This window comes from Condylostylus longicornis, unplaced genomic scaffold, assembly GCF_029603195.1.
Source record: "Condylostylus longicornis isolate FDR11 unplaced genomic scaffold, ASM2960319v2 ptg000048l, whole genome shotgun sequence".
Taxonomy (NCBI): Eukaryota; Metazoa; Arthropoda; class Insecta; order Diptera; family Dolichopodidae; genus Condylostylus; species Condylostylus longicornis.
Genome location: NW_026578017.1, coordinates 4,331,458 through 4,349,591, shown reverse-complemented (window position 1 = coordinate 4,349,591; position 18,134 = coordinate 4,331,458). Strand labels below are relative to the sequence as shown.

The window sequence follows — 18,134 nt, the reverse complement described above, 5'->3', positions numbered from 1 at the left end:
GCTTGGTTTATTGTTTATAAATTTAAATAATTAAAAATGTATAATATAATTAGACATCTGACGGCCTTTGTAAATATTTTTCAAATTTGGGTACATATAAGCACTAAAATTGTTCTCAAAAATTTTGATTGAAAAAAAAACATTTTGAATAGCCTTCAATATGAAGTTGGATGATGAAGTACAACTGACTATAGTAAAACATACACTAATTGTTACAAAGCATGACATCAGTTAAAAAAAAACAGCTTGTCGACTTTTAGAAATTCTTAATTCTTAACTTTTAGAAATTAAACTTCTCAATAACGTACAAAACCTTATTTCACAAGGATTTAAAAGTCTTCTCTCCAAAAATGCAATAATATGGAATTGAAATACGATTCAACAAGTTACACTCATAAGTTGAATTGTGTGTAATGCCGTATTACAGCATATTGCAAGTCAAGGGAGAATAGTATATCTTCTGCAGTAATACTTGGAAGGCTACAATTTGGTCAATACCGTAAATATTTCCCTTTTTTAGAGTTTTGGTTTCTTATCGCAAATTACTTCTAAAAATTTAAAAAGAAGGTCGTGTATGTGTAGTCACCATAAAAAAAGGAAATCTTTACAAAAATGAAAAATTTGAAATTAACAAGAAAATGGGATTTGTGCTTCGTCTTTTTCCTTTATTTTTAAGACTCAGTTTTTATTTTAAATTTTAAAATTTATTTTTATTTTTCTTTATTTTATTGAACTTTGATACTCCCACATTTTAAAATAATTTTCGTTATTTCTGAAGTTTCGAGTTAAAAAACTTTTTGTTTTGGTAGAAAATTAAAATTGTCATTTAAATTTTCTTCCCGTCTTCATTTTTGCCATTTCAATTTCTAAAAATTTTTTAACAACTTTTAAAATGATTTTCAGTTTTTTGAAATACTTTTTAAATACTTGAAGTTCTGAAATAATGGGATTTTTGTTTCTTGTACGTTATACATACATATGTACATATATATTCTAATAATATGTGTATAATATCTGTAAGTATGTACGCATGTAATTCATATTTGTACTGTTTTAAAATTTTTTTTTTATTGATTTGAAATTAAAGTATAATGATGCGTTTACCTTGAAATTAAGGATACATGGAAATTAAGACGCAATCAGTAATGTAAGCACCATATATTTTAGTAGATGATAGTAGGTGATATAATGGATATTGCCTTATTAACTGAAGCTTAGGAATCCTAAAAAAATTAATTATAAATAATAAGCTCTTTGACGTTAAGTTTGAATTTTATTTTTTACTTAGCATTTCGGAAAACAACACAATTTTCTAAAAATTTTATACTTTTGCTAATTATTTTGGTAAGCAAAAAGAGACGTGCTCTTCCGAGCATATGTCAATTAAAAAAATAAATTGCATAATATGCTTATGTAATAAAATTTGCATATTTTTAAAAATTAAACAATTTTGAACCAAATATACAATGTTTTTTTTAAGAATTCTCAACGTAATTTTTATTCTTTCATCTAACAAGTTCACTTGAATTTCACAAGTTCACTTGAACTTTGACATTTTACAAAACACTACCAAAAGTCAATTTTACTTTATATACAGATACGTAGTACCAAATACAGCTACACTTACAGCTGCAATAGTAGCTGAGTTGCGATTTTGAGAGCTGACAGCTTTCAACTTTAATAGATTTTAGACAAACGAGAAATAGCGCGGATATTTCGAAGTTCTTTGTATACTTTGCTGTTCAACGTCAAATGGGGGGATGCCATGTTTGCCTAACTGCTTAGCAGGGAATTTAAATCTTTTGGAGCTAGTTTTAAACTGTTATGATGGTTGTCACACATAAACGTGCAAAACGTTCAAAAGTTTTGGGACAAAAATTGAATGAATGCATTTATTGCCTTTGGACACATGTATATTTCAAAAAATACATTTTTCGAATTTTTTCTAGTAAAAGAAAATTCATAAGACACCATTTACTTTCGCAATTTTGATCAATTTTCCCCCTCAAATCTCAACTTTATAGCTGTAATAATTTTCATGCAATTTTTAGAGATTTTTATGTAGACCTTAAACAAAAAGAAAATTAAAAACAGATTTTAAATTAATTAAAATAAAATAACAAAATACGAGTATTATTTTTTAATTTATTTTTTTTTTTAATTAGATTCCATAAATATTTATTATCTAACAATCATCGTCGTATAGTTACGAAAAACTAATTGAATTTTTTTTAATTCAATTTTGTAAATACGTTTTTGTTTTTGTTTTAAACAATTCAAAAGTTAGTTACCATATGGCGCTAACTAAACATTTGATTAATTTTTTAAAATCATGAAATCAAAAAAATATTCAAAAAATGAAAATTAAAAGTACAAATTTTAAAAAAGCCATTAGAAATTATTTTGGAAAATTCATAAAAAAACTTAACAAAAATATTTTTTTTTTCAATTTTTTAATAAAATGAATAACAATAATAAAAGTAAAATAATTCATAATGGATTTTCACTATTAAAAAAATAATTAAAATAAAAATTTAAATATTTTAATGTACAATTTTTGTTTTTGTTTGCTTGAAATTATTTTGTAATGGTGTGATATTTTATTTTTTTTAAAAACTAAATTTTTTAAATTAAATAAATTTCTTACGAATTTTGTTTGTTATTTCGAAAGATTCATTGAAATTAAGTGAATTTTTAAATTATATTCTCAAAAAATTTACGATTAAAATTATTTTGCTTCTCCGTTTTTAATGCTCAAGAAATTATTTATGGATTGTTGGAATGTTCCCAAAATATGTGAACGGAATCGGAATTGTTTAGTGACTTCTTTGAGCTCTGATAGCCATTTGCTTTTCAAAATTAAAATAATTTTTATTCTCTTGCAGTATTATGTGCTTTATATCTGATTCTCAGTTTGGTTGTTAAGGAAAAATACCTTAAATAGTCTGCCGTTGTAGGGATGTAGTTTCCCCAACAGCTTTGTATGGAATTAGATTTTTTCGAAAATTGCATACTTTTAGGCAAACTTTAAATTATTGGTATTTAATTAAAATTTTAATCCAGAAAATAGCCATTGTTTTTAGCAGAAACTTTTTATAAGATTCAGTGTGTTAAGTAAAAAATAATTTTAAAGGCTATAATATTTTAATTTTAGAATATAAACCAGAGCTAAAAAACTTTGCATAATTAGATGATGTTCACTTTTAGGCATGTTTTCAATTTTTCTAATATTTCGATTGATTAATTTTTAATTGAAGACGAAAAGGGTTTATTTTATTTTTTTTTAATAAATACTAATAATAAATAAATAAATTATATAAATTAAAATAATAAAATTTGAATTTCTTATAAAACAAATTAAATAATGAAAAGATTATAAATAAATTAAATAATAAATTATTTTTTAATTAAATTTCAAATTCATTCGCTTAAAATTACATTTAAATTACAACATTTACACACAAAAATATTTATTTTTAAAATAAAAATGCTGGAACATTTAATGCTCGTCTCCGAAAAATATGCAAAAGATACATATTTTTTTTTTTTTTTTTGTCAAGATTAGATTAATATTTTAGCTAATATGATTTTGATTTACTTAAAAAATTTCAACATTTTAGTAAAAATTAAGTTTTGCATCTTAGTAACAAAAAAAAAAATTTGTATTCTTAATTTGTATTAATTTTTTTTTTTAATAGACGCGATCTTATAACTTGCACGAATTAATCTATAAGTTATTCTCGCTAATTTTTTAACTGGGTTCTAATTTTTTTGAATACATTTAGCGTTACTTTGTATTATGTAATAATAAAATATGTTTTTGTTTTAACTAAATCTTAAGTATCTATTTGACGCCAGTTACTTGTTTTAACCATGGTTTGTAATATGTTGTTCGCATGTAAACACCAGGTAAATATGGTGCTGCGCATTTAATACCATGTGATACAGTTCCAACTAATTCCCACCTTCCATCAGGTCGTTGTAATACTAATGGGCCACCACTGTCACCCTAAAAATAAAATAAAAAGGAGTAACATTAAAAGGAGTAATTTATGAATTTAATTATTCTTGTATTATAAAGAATCCGGAACCATTTTTGGGATCCTTATAAATATCCAGAAACAGATTGTATAGTCTTAAAAATGTAATGTCCAAATGCTTTATCTCATTCCGAATCTTTCCAATTGTAAGTACAGGAAATAATTATGACATTATAAGCAAAGCAATCAAAAAATAACTAACAAAATAATTCACTTATTTTTCAAAACCAGAGGTTTTCTTACTTTTGAATAATTTGACTAACTACAGCAAATGAGTTTTGATATCCATTCAGAAATCATAGAGGCACATATGCTTAAAATCAACTATGAGGTCAAAATATTTTAAAACTTTTTTAATGTTCAACTCTCATCATTAACTTTTAATTATTTGTATTAAATCTGTATTCACAATTTATAAATAAAATAAGAAAATGTAGAAAGAATAAAATTTTATAATTTGACGAAGCTATAACGAGTTGCAAATTATAATAAATTTTTAATCAGGATAATCTTAAGAGATCTTTCATCTTTATTCATTGTGAATTTTTGCATAACCTCCAGGGGTTGATGTTTAAAAAGAGAATACAGCGATTGAAAATATTTTATAGAAAAGAAATTCAGGAAAGAAAAATTGTTGCATATCTGAAAATGGTTGGATGAATACACGTTTCTACATTTTTTATTTTAATATTATAAAAAATCTAATATAGACAACGAAGTACATACAATTTTGTATAAAAACTCATTCGTAAGTCATCATAATATATATCGTATATTACTATGTGCATAGAACAGTATAATATGTAGGATATTTTAAAAATAATTTACAATGCAAATATCTTTTAAATTGATTTTTCTAATAAAACATAAAATTTTCCACAAAGGTCAATCTTATGTAAGAAAATTCATTATAATTGAGTTATTAAAGTTTATAGTTCCTTATTATCAATGGTAATTATGTGTACTTTTAACATGAGAAAGACGTAGTTAAAAATTAATTTATGTGGAACGTTGTTGGAAAAATAAAATTGTGTTGTGTTGCAAAAATGTTGGAAAAACTAATTTAAACTATAAACCTTCACCCGGCGCTGGAGTACATAAAACTGAAATAAGATTGTACAAACAAAGTACCAACAAGCTAATAAGAACTTGTAGTTTCTCAAAGAAATAAACTAAAAAAATTTCTTTATACAACTACAGAAAGGATGACAAAACAAGATTCGAACCAGTGACCCACCGATTTTTAGTCCGGACGATTAACCAATTGGATTACAGAGTAATAAATAAATTATAGGCAAATTGTTCCCTACATTGTTTTTTGCAGTATTATATGTCTTGCTTACATGCGATCTGTTCGATCGTCGAAAATCGAAACACACAATCACTAGACTATTTTTAAATAAGATATTGTCCACTACAATTATGCAATTACGAAAATTATTCTTTCTGTTTTTATTATTCTTTAGTAACACAAAAATTCCCAAAATCGCCAATAGAATTATGATCTATAACATAGTAAAAAAGATATTCATAAATCATAACATAACTTCTATGTCAAGTTGTGGCCGGCAAAATGTGATACATGTCGCAACTTACATCAAGTCACTCGTCCAGCGTACACTATATTCAGCAATGTATGTCTCTAAAAAAACCCAGCCAGTACAATTGTAAATAAGTAAGAAACATAGAGGCTATGTCAAACAAACTGGCAAGAAAATTCTAAATGCTTGCTTCTATTACAGAAATTGTTTTTCATTTCCTTTTCTTACACATATATCTTATACATGTTCTTTTAGATATGTTGAACTAATATAATATGTATTCATAAATATCATCACATGAGTATTAAGTGTGTTCATTTGGAGTACTTATTTTTCCTTATTATCCTTATAATCATGTGGAGTACTTTAATATATACTCATTTATGTACTCTTCCGCCCTACATGTAATTATACTTCTTAAATTAAAGATAAAAAATAAATATTTATAAAAAGAGGAAAATTCTAGAGAAAATTTTCAAAAATCATAAAATGAAATGATATAATCATTTTTCTTTGAAAAAATTATAAAAATATTTGCTTAAAAGAAAATTATACGTTACATGAAGCAAATTTATTTATTTCCTCAAGAAATAAGTGAGCTCTTCCGATAAGGTTACCACCTTATTTGTATTAATTAATTATCTGAAGAGGTAAATGTGTAGGCGAATTAAAGATTTCATTTACTTTCTTGAATGTTCGTACCTATTATAGTAGAGTCATTTTATACTAGGTAGATGTGCTTTCTAATATTCATAGACTCATTTAATTAGAATTAAAATTAACACAAGCCTTATAATACACAATAATCATGAACCTTTGAAACTGAAACGTGATATGATTAATTTTGTTTAGGAAGTTAGATTAATTTTAGCAAATTAACGCACTTTAAGGTTTAAATAGCAAACAAGGGAGATTGTTTACACTTTGTCACTATAAAATTGCGAAGTAAGATGGCCTGCGTTAAACTAAAGCTATTTTTGGTTAGGTAGATTTTACTCAACACCTTATTGTTTTCCCTTATTTTGCTTTCTAAATTTTAGGATTGAACCATTATACCAGTAATAATTTTAACCCTTCCATAAGGAAATGTTCCATGTTCCCCATGCCATTTCATTTGTTTATCTCTAACCCTCACTCGAAAATCTGCTCTGTGGTATCAGGACCACAAATGCTCATTTTTAGATTTAACAGGGTGTAAAAGCATAAAATTTCTGTGCATTTTCTTTTGCATGTGACATTTGCAGTAAGAATTTTATCTTTTCGAATATCTAGCAAATTTCGTCAACCAAATATCCACCCCTAAATAATCCGATTACTCAAAAATTGTTCGCCAATGTCGATAGAGCTTGACAACTGTGAAGGAGTGTACTCATTGCCTGGTTTTTACGGAAATAATGGAAGAATTTACTTGTGTTAAAATTTGTGTCAAATTTAGTGTCAGTGTCAATAAAGATTTTCCTGAATTGAATGGGCGAAATGTAAAAATACGTATTATTTTGGAAATAAAAATATTTTTGGAAATAAAAATATGTGTAATAATATTTATTCGAAAACATTGCAGAAATATATATGAACTATTATGTATTTTAAATTGAAAAGTGCATGAAAATTAAAATTGAACGCATTCAGGCATTTATGTAAATTGTAAACTTGCATAAATAACTATCAAATGTTTTGAATTTGAAGCAATGAAAATATAGTAACGCGGAATGAAAATTAAAATTAAAAATCAGACTAGATAAAGTTATTCGTATCAATTTTGTGATACTACTATGAATGATTGAATTGAGTTCTATCTTAAGGACCTGTAGTTTGAATTGGTTTTATTTTAAAAATAATAAAAGGATCGTCTAGATATGGCTGCTAAAGTTCAGCGCCGGATCTACCATATATGCAAAGTAAGCATTATGCAATGAGCGCTGGAACACAGGGGCGAAATTATTAAGCGCAATAAGCAATAATGATTGCATATTTTTAATTTCTTTGAAAATGGGAGGGCGTACGTTACGGAAAGCGCGTAAAGCGCCGAAAAAGTCAGAACCGGGCCTGCTAAAGTTATAGAATATCTTTGAAATATGATAAACGGCGGATTTGTGTAAGCAATTGAGTACCTTTGTATAAAACGTAATTATGTTTAATTTAATAATTTTTTGAATTCTGAAAGAGATGTTTAAATAAAAGAAAGATCGAATAGAATATTGCAAAATATGTTTAAAGTTTTACACGTAAGTCTTAAAATTTTATTCGACAGCGAAACATATATCGAGTGACAAATTTATAATAATAATATTTTACAGATTCTTACAGCAATTATTATTTTATAATTTTTATTAAAAAAATATACCGTACAATTGTAATCTATTACTCGTATAAATTGTTTTCATCTACAAAACTGCACATCACTTGCTGGTTCTCAAAATTTAATTGCATTGCACCTACGGTAGTTGCATAAAAGTTTTATTTCATTTTATTTTCGAATAGTTAACGAGCAATATAAATGCACATATGCTATTTGAACCATGTATTTCTACCTACATACATATGTATATATTAACAAATTTAATATGGATACCAAATTCGTATGTGGATGAAAAAAATAAGTAGGATATACAAAAATAAATTGCTTCAATTTAAAGGTCATAGAATGTTACAAATACCAGAAGGATGTAAATTTTTACAAAAATTATTATCGTTTTTGAATTGGATCCGTTTTTATAATAATTTTTTTTAAATTTTTTTAATATTATATAAACGAAATTGCATTTTGAAATTTTTAATTTACTGCAAATGTTTTTCTTTCGGAAATGTTATGCAGGTAATGAGAATTTAATTACGTAACGAGATAGGTGTATGTTACTTTAATGGAAACGAAAAAGGAATACTAAAATATTTTTTTTTTAAACAAGCCTTAGAACTTTTCACAAAGTAAAGAAATTAAAATGTAATTAAAATGAAGGCGTAAACAAGAGTAACAAAAATAGCTTTATTTCAAAATACTTTGCAACTAAATCAAACACTACTTCATTATTTTTTTTATTCCAATGAAAAAGTATTAGAATTCAAATTAATTAACAACAAATTAGACTTAAGTTAATAAGTCTTTCTTTAAATTAGCCATAATTAAATTTAGACTATTTGTAAACTAATTCTAATTAGTCGTGTTTTCGTTTTCATGTAATCTGTAAATGCTGTGTCAGTAAATTTGGAGCGAACGATAATTTCGTTGTGCTATACATGGTCATTAGCATTTTTGATGTGAAGAAAATAAGTGTTGGAATAAAGAAGGAACTCAATACGTTGATTAATAACATATTGATACATTTTTTGTGGCATTATGACAGATATTACATGCGATTGGAGCTCTTAAGTAGAAGCAAAAGATTGAGAAACTCGTTAATAAATACCGGCTCTAAAATTATAATTCCTATCGGAATACCTAACTCCTGCCAAGGATGACCCGCATCACACTGGTTTACAAATATGGAAGTAGTGGTGGCATCAGCATACTTCGTAGTTTATAGGGCAGCTTTCTCACCATAGCATAGTCTAGTTGAGTATGCAGGCAAGCGGAAATGGTTCAAAGTTGCGTTGAGAGCCTTAGGGTTGTCCAAGAACCGAGTGAGAATCCTCACAAGTCGCCTAAGTTGGCATTACTCATGGCTCATTGGGCACCTTCGAAAGCTGGGTCAAAATAAAATTTCAAATTAAAATTTCATAATATTTCATTTCAAATGTTGTAATTAAATGCCAAAATAAGTCACGAAACGTAATATTCGTATATTGTGAATAAAAAATAGTATGACATTTTGCAGTTATTCTGAAACAATGCATTCGAAGACCGGTCCTCATATTAATATGCAACTTCAAAAGGCAGTTTAAAAATTTTGAGTTCTACAAAAATCTTACAGAAACGATTTACATAAATGATGTTGTTAACATTTTTACAAGTTTAATAAATTTAATAACGTTTCACTGAATTTTATATTTTTTGAAGAGTAAGTGAGATAAAAAAAAGTGTGTAGGTTCTAAATAAAATATTTTTATATAAAACAAATTTCAGCTGCGCATCTTATAAAATGTATAAGCTTTGTAAATAGATCAGGCAGATGGATGGTGTTAAACTAACAAGAACTTTTTTAGATATGCTAAAAATTTTCTAAAAATACGTAAGTTTGGTACTAAAAATGTTACAAATATTAAATTTGAAACAATGAATTTGATTAATGTTGTTCTATTTATAAAGGATCCTTCCCTCTAATATTTATATAAAAATTTCGTGTTGTTTTTCATACTTTACTTGAAATTTGATTAATTGTCAATGAATAGATGTGAAATAAATGCAATTCCCTACATAGTCCAAATTTGGCAAGTCCCTACATAATCCAAATAATTCACATACTAAAAGTTTTTATTATTCCTATGTATTTGCGTTAGTTTGAGACTATTCTATACATCAACGGCAAATACACACTATCTATATAATATAGAACAAATTTATGTACAATACAGATTAAAGTTAAAATAAAATTTTCTCGCATTAAATCTAATATAATAGATGGGAAACAAATTTTTTCGCTGAATCTAAAATACGTGACATTTTAAAGTTTTTGATACTCAATAATTTAAAGGTCTATAGAATAAAAGGTGTAATATATGAATATGAATATTAAAAGCTTAGTATACTTACGATACTTCATAACACTGTACAATGTGCACATACAAATTTACCTGCGCTTTTCTTAAGCAAAATGTTAAAAGTTCAATTTAATTTATTAAACAACGAATTATGCTGATTTTTCCTTGACTTTCATATCCAATATGAAGGAGAATTATTAGTTTTAAATTATATTTCAGTTTCACAAATTTTCTGATAACATCTTCAGGATTTTGGTACCATTTCAGAAAAAAATATTAAATTGCGAAAAAAAACTTCCTTAATACAACCAGTGTCAATTCCTTAATCATTTAGTATTTATTTTTCATTCTTGAAAATTTGTAAGAATGAAACAAGAATCTTTTTTTTAAATTTCTATCAAGAGTATGCCATCAAATATTTTATCGGTATTCACAATGGCATAATTTAAATCTCTTACTCAAACTATGAATATTTTATATTCCCTTAGTTCCCTTAGTTTTGAAAATATGTTCTTTTATGAAATATGAAAATTTTTTAAACAATCTTCTCTTCTTCTATTCCAGAAGACAAGGTAAAGTAAAGCAAGCTCTGTAGTAATTTGGAAGGCTTCATTAGAGGCCAAAGTAGGTTTTCAAGATCAAAAATTGGTTAAGCGAAATGTGCTTGTTCGCAAAGAAGTGATTAAAAATTTTTTTCTTTTTTGTGAACTACCGTATTATGTTTTCAGAATTTCAAATTTTTGTAAAATTAATGTCAAAAGTGAATTTAAATGATTCGCTTTCTAATGCTTTTCAAATGAGAGGTATAGTTTGAATCTCTTTATATAAATTTTTCATTTATGAATAACTACTGAAATTGAAATTTTTCTTGATAATCTAATTTGTTTTTTATTAAGAAATGAATTCGAATAAAACGAAAGATCGGAAACGAAGTACATTTTTCTTAAACAACTGGTTATTATTTTTAACAATTATTAATGTTTTCGAATCGTTTTTTTTAGGTATATGGTTATGACGACATAAAAAAACTGGTTTCACATAGCTGTTGATTTCAAGGGCCATTTATTATACCCATCACTTCGGTAAAACTAGTTTTTCTAGGGAAATACTCAATTTGAAATGTAACCATTTACTTATTCAACTCTTCAAAACTTCAACTCTCTATCTAAAAAATTAAGACATTTAATAAAAAATGGACGGACGGACGGAAGAACTGAGAGAAAGAAATAAGTAGATATATTTTTCTTTTTTGAAAATAAAATCGTTTGTGTTATATAGAAAAGCCTAGAAAGCAATATATTTTTTTGTTTTTCTGATCTGCAAATGCACAACTAAAAATGACATTCCTCCGTAATCATAACATTTTAAACTATTTGCGAGTTGAAATAGCAAAGATTAACAGATTGTAAAAGTACGAGCTTACTTAGTTAATATTAAAATTAAATAGCACTTAATTTCACAAGCTGTCTAATAAATTCAGACAGCTTATGGAACAGATTTCGAATAAAAAAAGTGTTCGAATCAGTTGAACGGGATAGAATAATTCTAAATTGCTTTGTTTTTATGTCACTTTAAGTTTTAAAATTCTGAAAATATTTGATATTAATTTAATAATTAAGTTTCAGTTATATTTTTCTTTTATTAAAAACCAAGATTTTTAAAAGATCCACAAGCAAAACTTTCTGAAATTCCAACGATTAAGCTACAAATAGAGCCTCTATTACAACTTATTCCGTTAATGTAGATGATTAATTAGTTTTTTAAGAAAAACAATTTCCTCAAAAAATGTTCAGAACGAAAGTCAAATGAATGGAAAGATTATGATTTTGATTTGGAAAACTTTAAATTCGTTGTAAGCATTAAAAATTCATCGTCGTAACGCAAATTCGATAAAACTTTTATTTTTTTATCAAAAAATTTTAAACATTTTTTTTTTTGTGTATAAGAAGTAAAGAAAATGCAAGTCATACGTACGTGCTAGGATTTTGATGAATTTTTAAAAATAATTTTATTTATTATTTTTTTCATGCTATTTGCTAATAAATTAATTAAATATTTTAAAGGAGAAAGCTTGAAAGATTTATGAAGAATTTTTTTTATTTAATTAAAATTCCTTGTATTTGTTATTTTTGTACCAAAATAAATTTAAAGGAATTGGTGTTGATATATTTTACCTTTTATACTCTTGTTCACTATGCTTTATTGGTTAGCACACAAAAGGATCTTGTGTAATTCCTTAAAATTTAAAAAATAATGACATTAAATTAAGGTCAAATTCATTCGTGAAAATTAATTTGGAAAATTAATTTAGAAGAGATTTGTATTTTACTTATGTAACAGTGTTTGTGAAACAAAATGTATTGATTTGGGAAAATGTTTAAGCAATAAAAGGCTTTTTTTATTTGTTAATTGTACAAATCTACTTGATTTCATCCTAAAAGTATTGAAAACATTTGCATTATTTAAAGCGTATTAACCAGTGGCTCGGGATAATGATTTGCGTTCCAAAATTCACAAAATATACAGCACCAAAATCACCTCACTTTATTTGAATTTTAAGGTGAAATTTTAAATACGTAAAAAATAATTTTGTCTATATGAGTTTTTCAATCGATACCAAAGAGATGTCCTTGAGAAAATCAGTTTTTTTTTTAAAGTAAAATGAAAAAAAAATGTTGAAGGAACACATACATACAAAATTTATTGTGTATAAGTAGCTTATATTTTGCGTTTTTTTCTTCTTGGATGTAGTAAATTAAAAAAACGAAACCTTTAAAATGCGACTTCAAAAATTAAAATCACATTTTTTGTATAAAGTGGAAGTATGAGGCAGCTAATTTGATAATATTATATCGGGGAAGAAGAACTTATAGATCGAGGGCGGTTTTTTAAGACATGATCATAATATCTGAAAGGTATAAAGAACCGTATGGATATCTAGCTGTGTTTTAGGGGAAATTGTGATATTAATAATCGATTTCAGTACTGCTTTTTGCATCCTTTAAGTTTTTATTTTAAATATCATTTTCGATATCAAACTTTTGAATTTGTAAATTTTTTTTCTTGAATTTAAACCTAAAAAGCAACTTATATGGACCTTTTGTCAAGGCATTTTGAATTTGTTTTAAATGAATAAGTCATTCACGTATGAAATAGGATGATAACTGTATTTTCCTTTATTTATAGGAAATTTTAGCGTATATTTTAAATGACACAACCTTCAACGACAACTTGTGAGCAAAATTTAAACTTAAACGAGTTTTAGTTGAAATCTACACAAATATTAATTGAATTCTCAATAATAAACAAAAATATTTCAGAAACACACATATTTCGTGAGTGGTTATGGGCAAACAATAACGTTCGCGCGAAAAAAGGAAAAAAGGATGTTCTGTTTTGAAATGACATTACAATTTTTCACTTTCTTATCTCATTATAAAATATCTACTTTCTCGTTTTTAAAAATTTTTAAAGGAATTTTCAAGTATTCCCTTTTTGCCAATATTTTGATAAATCTTTTTAAATAATCTAACCAAATTTACAAATATTAAATTTAAGCAAAACGAAATATCTTTGATTTAATAAATGAAAGTCTTTCAATGTCATTCACCTTAAGATTTAAGTGCAATTAAATTTTAAAAGCATTAAGGACTTAATTTTTTTTTCATTTCTGCGACCAAATCTAATTTCACTATACCAGAGTATAGTTAACTTAAATAAACATAATTAACGAGCCATGAACGTGTCACCTTTCAAATTTTAAAAAGGTTTTATGTGAGTATACAAAAAAGAAACCAGTAAATTTATTTTGGGAGACAAAATTTCATAATTTAAAATATTTTTAGATTTCTTGCTAAAGTCATTATGGCTTTTCTTTGCCCTTACTATGTAAATTTAAGCAAAATATTTCCTTTTTACTTTTTCCCTTTGTTATTTCCTTTGTATACAATGCTGTAAATAAACTGTTTTTAGAGAAATTTCTGTCGGTCTGTGGTGATGTGTATCTCAAGTTCGGCTGAACCGATTTCCATAAAAATTTGTACATGAGTTTACTTTAGTTATTTAGATTGATAAATTTTTGGTATATGTATATCAGATCTAAGACTTAACTATGCGCCAACTTTATATTTTGGTAATTTTTAAGAAAATATCCAAGAGATTAACTTGAAATTTTATATATTGCTTCATTTGACAGTATGAAAAACCACCAAACATTTGGAGGAAATTGGATGCCAGAGGAAATTGGCTGGACGTCTACTATGTATAAAGAGAAATAATTAACCGATTTGCTTAAAATTTAGATTTCACGAAATTGGAAAGTAAGACTCTACTAAAAGCAAAATTCACATGGTTTTACTTATGGTAACTAAAAGCTTACTAGCGTTCTTAATATTTTGAGTGCACACATGTTCCACTTTTGTCCAGCAATATTTTAAAAATCGAGAGATCGTTTGTAAATTATTTAATTAGTTTACTTTCAACTCTCAAGAGCGAATGCAAAAAATTTGAGAATATAAGAAACTGTAAGTGTTTCTATTACACAGAGATATTAAAAAATTTGAGCTCTTTTTTTTGTAAATTTAAGTACAAGAGACAAAAGTGGTACATGTGTGTACTCAACGTCCCTAAAAAATAAGTGTGCACTCAAATGGCTAAAATTTGAAAGAAGTTTATATAGGTCGTTTTCATAAACTAGAAAAGATGCGAAAATGAATAAATATTTGCTATAAAATTCGAAAAAAAATCTGCTTATTTACTTCATTTTGTACGCCTGCAAAATAGAGCAAATTGCATTCCGAAAATGTGCTTTGGTTACATTTTCTGTTTTCATAAAATTCCATTATTAAGGTATAAATAAACTTTAACATTTTGTGTATCACAAAGTTACATACAGGTACATTAACAGAAGTTTGTTGATATTTCAGAATAAAACTAGTTAAGTTGACCAATTTTTAGCATTCTAAAGACTAAGAAATTTCATTTCACTATAAGCAGGTTTTAGATTTTTATAATTTAAAAATCTAATTTTTATTATTAAAATTAAATTATAATTTTGTCTTTCTTGGACTAATTAACTTATTCTTTAGTTCCACACTTCATTTTAAATTTTTAAAAGAAAATTGTCATTTTATATTATAAATAGAAGTTTTGAAAATTGCGTACTTCCTACATTATGGTAAACGAGCATAGAAGTAGCAAATGTATAGGTACATACGGTATATGAGATCGAATATATAATTTAATAAAAAAATTAATTTGCACCGGAATTCGTTTTATTTTGTTTAAAAAAAGTTTTACCTTGAAATTCATATTCTGAAAACAGAAAATTACTTAAAGGTATGATTATAGAAAATTTAAAAAAATTTTATTATATACATAGATTCCCCAAAGATATCAAAGATATTTCTAGAAATTATTTAGAATTATTTTAAATTGCATTAATATTTATTATTATTAGCAAAAATAAAAAGATTAATTGCGGATAATATCACCCTTGGTTATATAAAAATAATTATTATATGGGATGAAAAATTTTTTAACATTTGTTTAACAAAATCGATGAAACGAAGAAGGTGTAGCAGAGTGTTTTTTCCTATTTTACTGGAAGAATTTCCAATATAAATGTCTACAGAGGAAAGAACAATTTGAATGTAAGCACGTAGCAATTTCATAATAATTTAATTATTTTAAAAGAAAATTTTTATTTCAAATTTAGCATTCTTAGAAACTACAAGAAGGTTTCATCGAAGCAGACAAAAGAGTTTTGAATTGGAAGCGTAGTAGTTATTAATATTTCCGAAAATTCACATGATTAGATTTTAAAATCAGAATCAAAAAATGTTACCTATTTCAACTGTACTTAAATTTTAACTAGGTTTGATATGTTTTGGTACCACACACTGAAACAAAAAAAACCATTTCTGCTCGTATGAATGCAGCAAAGTTTGATATAATAATGCATTCACTGTGAAATGTTGGGTTTTTGCAAAATGAAAAGTTGCGCAAAATGGAAATTAAAATTAAATTTAAACCTATATGTTTTAAAAAAAATTATTTATATTTAGCTTAAAAGGAGGATTTTGAGTTATTTAGAGAATTTCGGGAAACTTAACACGTTTTTCGTTTTTTTCAAATCCGTTAAAATTTCATCATTTTTATGCCACATTATTGGACATTGCGACAGTGACAATTGCATGAAGTGTGAAGTTCACCAATTTGAACAGCACATGAAACACTAATTTTTCATCTTCATGTTCTTCTTAAACTGGAAGGAATCTGGATTCTATTGAAAATTAAGAATTTAATATTAAGAATTCCAGAAATTAGTGTTTTGGGTTAATATAGATATAGGTATTTTGCTATCTGGTACTTTGGAATCTGGTTCTTTTGATCTCCTTTCTAGAACTTGTGCTCTCAAGGAAAACTTGTAAACCATTTTAGTATGTCAGGAAAAATGAATTTGGGGGAAAACGAAATAAATTCTTTATTTATTGCTTCTTTGTATTTTTATTTATTCTTCTATGTATTTTTCGAGTTGAAAACAAGCCGATACCATGGCAATTATTTTTTTTCTGGTAAACAAAATGACAAAGATTATGTTCTAAATCAAAAATCCTGACGGTAAACCAAAATGTAGCGTTTATTCACAGGTATCTTCCATAATTGTTAAATTTGTTTTAATTTAATTTTAATATTCTGCTTAAAATCGGAATTCAAGCAACATAGAAAACATAATAACTTCAACATGAACATTAAATTACCTCACATGAGTCCTTTTGTCCATTCGCATATCCTGCACATAAAAATGATGGTAAAATTTTCTTATTATGTCCAGCTGTATGGAACATCTCTTGACAAACACTATTTTCTATTACTGGGACCTATAAAATAAAAACATTTTTATATACAATATTGGTAATCATAGTACTTATATTAAAACAAAAACAAATAAAAATAAAGGAAAATGTAAGTGAAAAATGTTATGTTTGCCATGACGATTAAAATTGATTTGTGTTTTTATTAAACTTTTATCATCATCGTATCCATAGTAAATGTTAAGAACGTATGGAATTAAAAGATATTAAAGAAGAATAAATAAGAAATGTAAAAATATTTAATAAAAAAACTTTTTTGAAGATTCCGAAAGGAAAAATCAAAAAAGAAAAGAATAAATAGAAGTAATAAACTAAAAATTAAAGAAAAACTTTTTTCATTTATATTTATTTTCCTCTTTTTATTCTATTTTCAGTATACCTGAACTTCCTGAAGAACAGATGGCACACCACCACCGTATTTAAGACGCCCCCAACCTGTTACTGTTGCCATGCGTCCCGTAAAATCAGCAGTATCTGGTGGCATACATATTGGAACTGGAAAATTAAACACAAAAAAAAATCAATGAAAAGAAATTAAAAAAAAGACAAAATCAAAAAAGGTTAATTAAAGTCTAATAAACAAATATAAAAAAGTTTGTGAGGATTCAAAGTGAAAATTAATAAATTTATTAAGTAAAAATATAAATTGCGGGAATGAAAAACCTGGGGTAAGGTCTGAAGTTTGAGACGGAAGCTTCTATTGGAATTTAATAAAGAGACAGAAAATCTTACGTCAAAGAATGTCATTACATACACAACATTTCTTTAAAAGCGTGTACCATTTGACAAATTGACATTTTTCAAATTGTATAATTATTTTATAAATTTAAAAATCAAATATTTAAATATGCATATGGTGAATAAACTCTCCGCTACAATCTCTGTAATTTCATAAACAATCGTTATATTCCCGGAGTTTGTCTTCTAATAGATTTTTATTACAACATGAATAATAAAGCGTTCCTTATAGGTTTAAATTGAATTGTCTCATTTAATATTAGTAAAAAAATTTTGTAAGACCGTCTATTATTATCAAAATTCTT

The 18,134-nt window shown here is 25.9% G+C and overlaps 1 protein-coding gene across 2 annotated transcripts in view; it reads right to left on the bottom strand.

Annotated features, from left to right (window-relative positions):
* Nucleotides 1–3,499: 3,499 nt before the first annotated feature.
* The window catches only part of LOC129610864 (serine protease filzig), a 103,007-nt gene continuing 88,372 nt past the window's right edge, over nt 3,500–18,134 (bottom strand). For both annotated transcript variants that reach the window (XM_055523631.1, XM_055523632.1), the window contains 3 exons: nt 17,471–17,586; nt 16,978–17,097; nt 3,500–4,009 (listed from right to left, as the gene is read on the bottom strand). In XM_055523631.1, the coding sequence (XP_055379606.1) occupies nt 3,845–4,009; nt 16,978–17,097; nt 17,471–17,586 (401 nt within the window). In that variant the 3' untranslated portion in view covers nt 3,500–3,844. The remainder of the gene's footprint in view (nt 4,010–16,977; nt 17,098–17,470; nt 17,587–18,134) is intronic.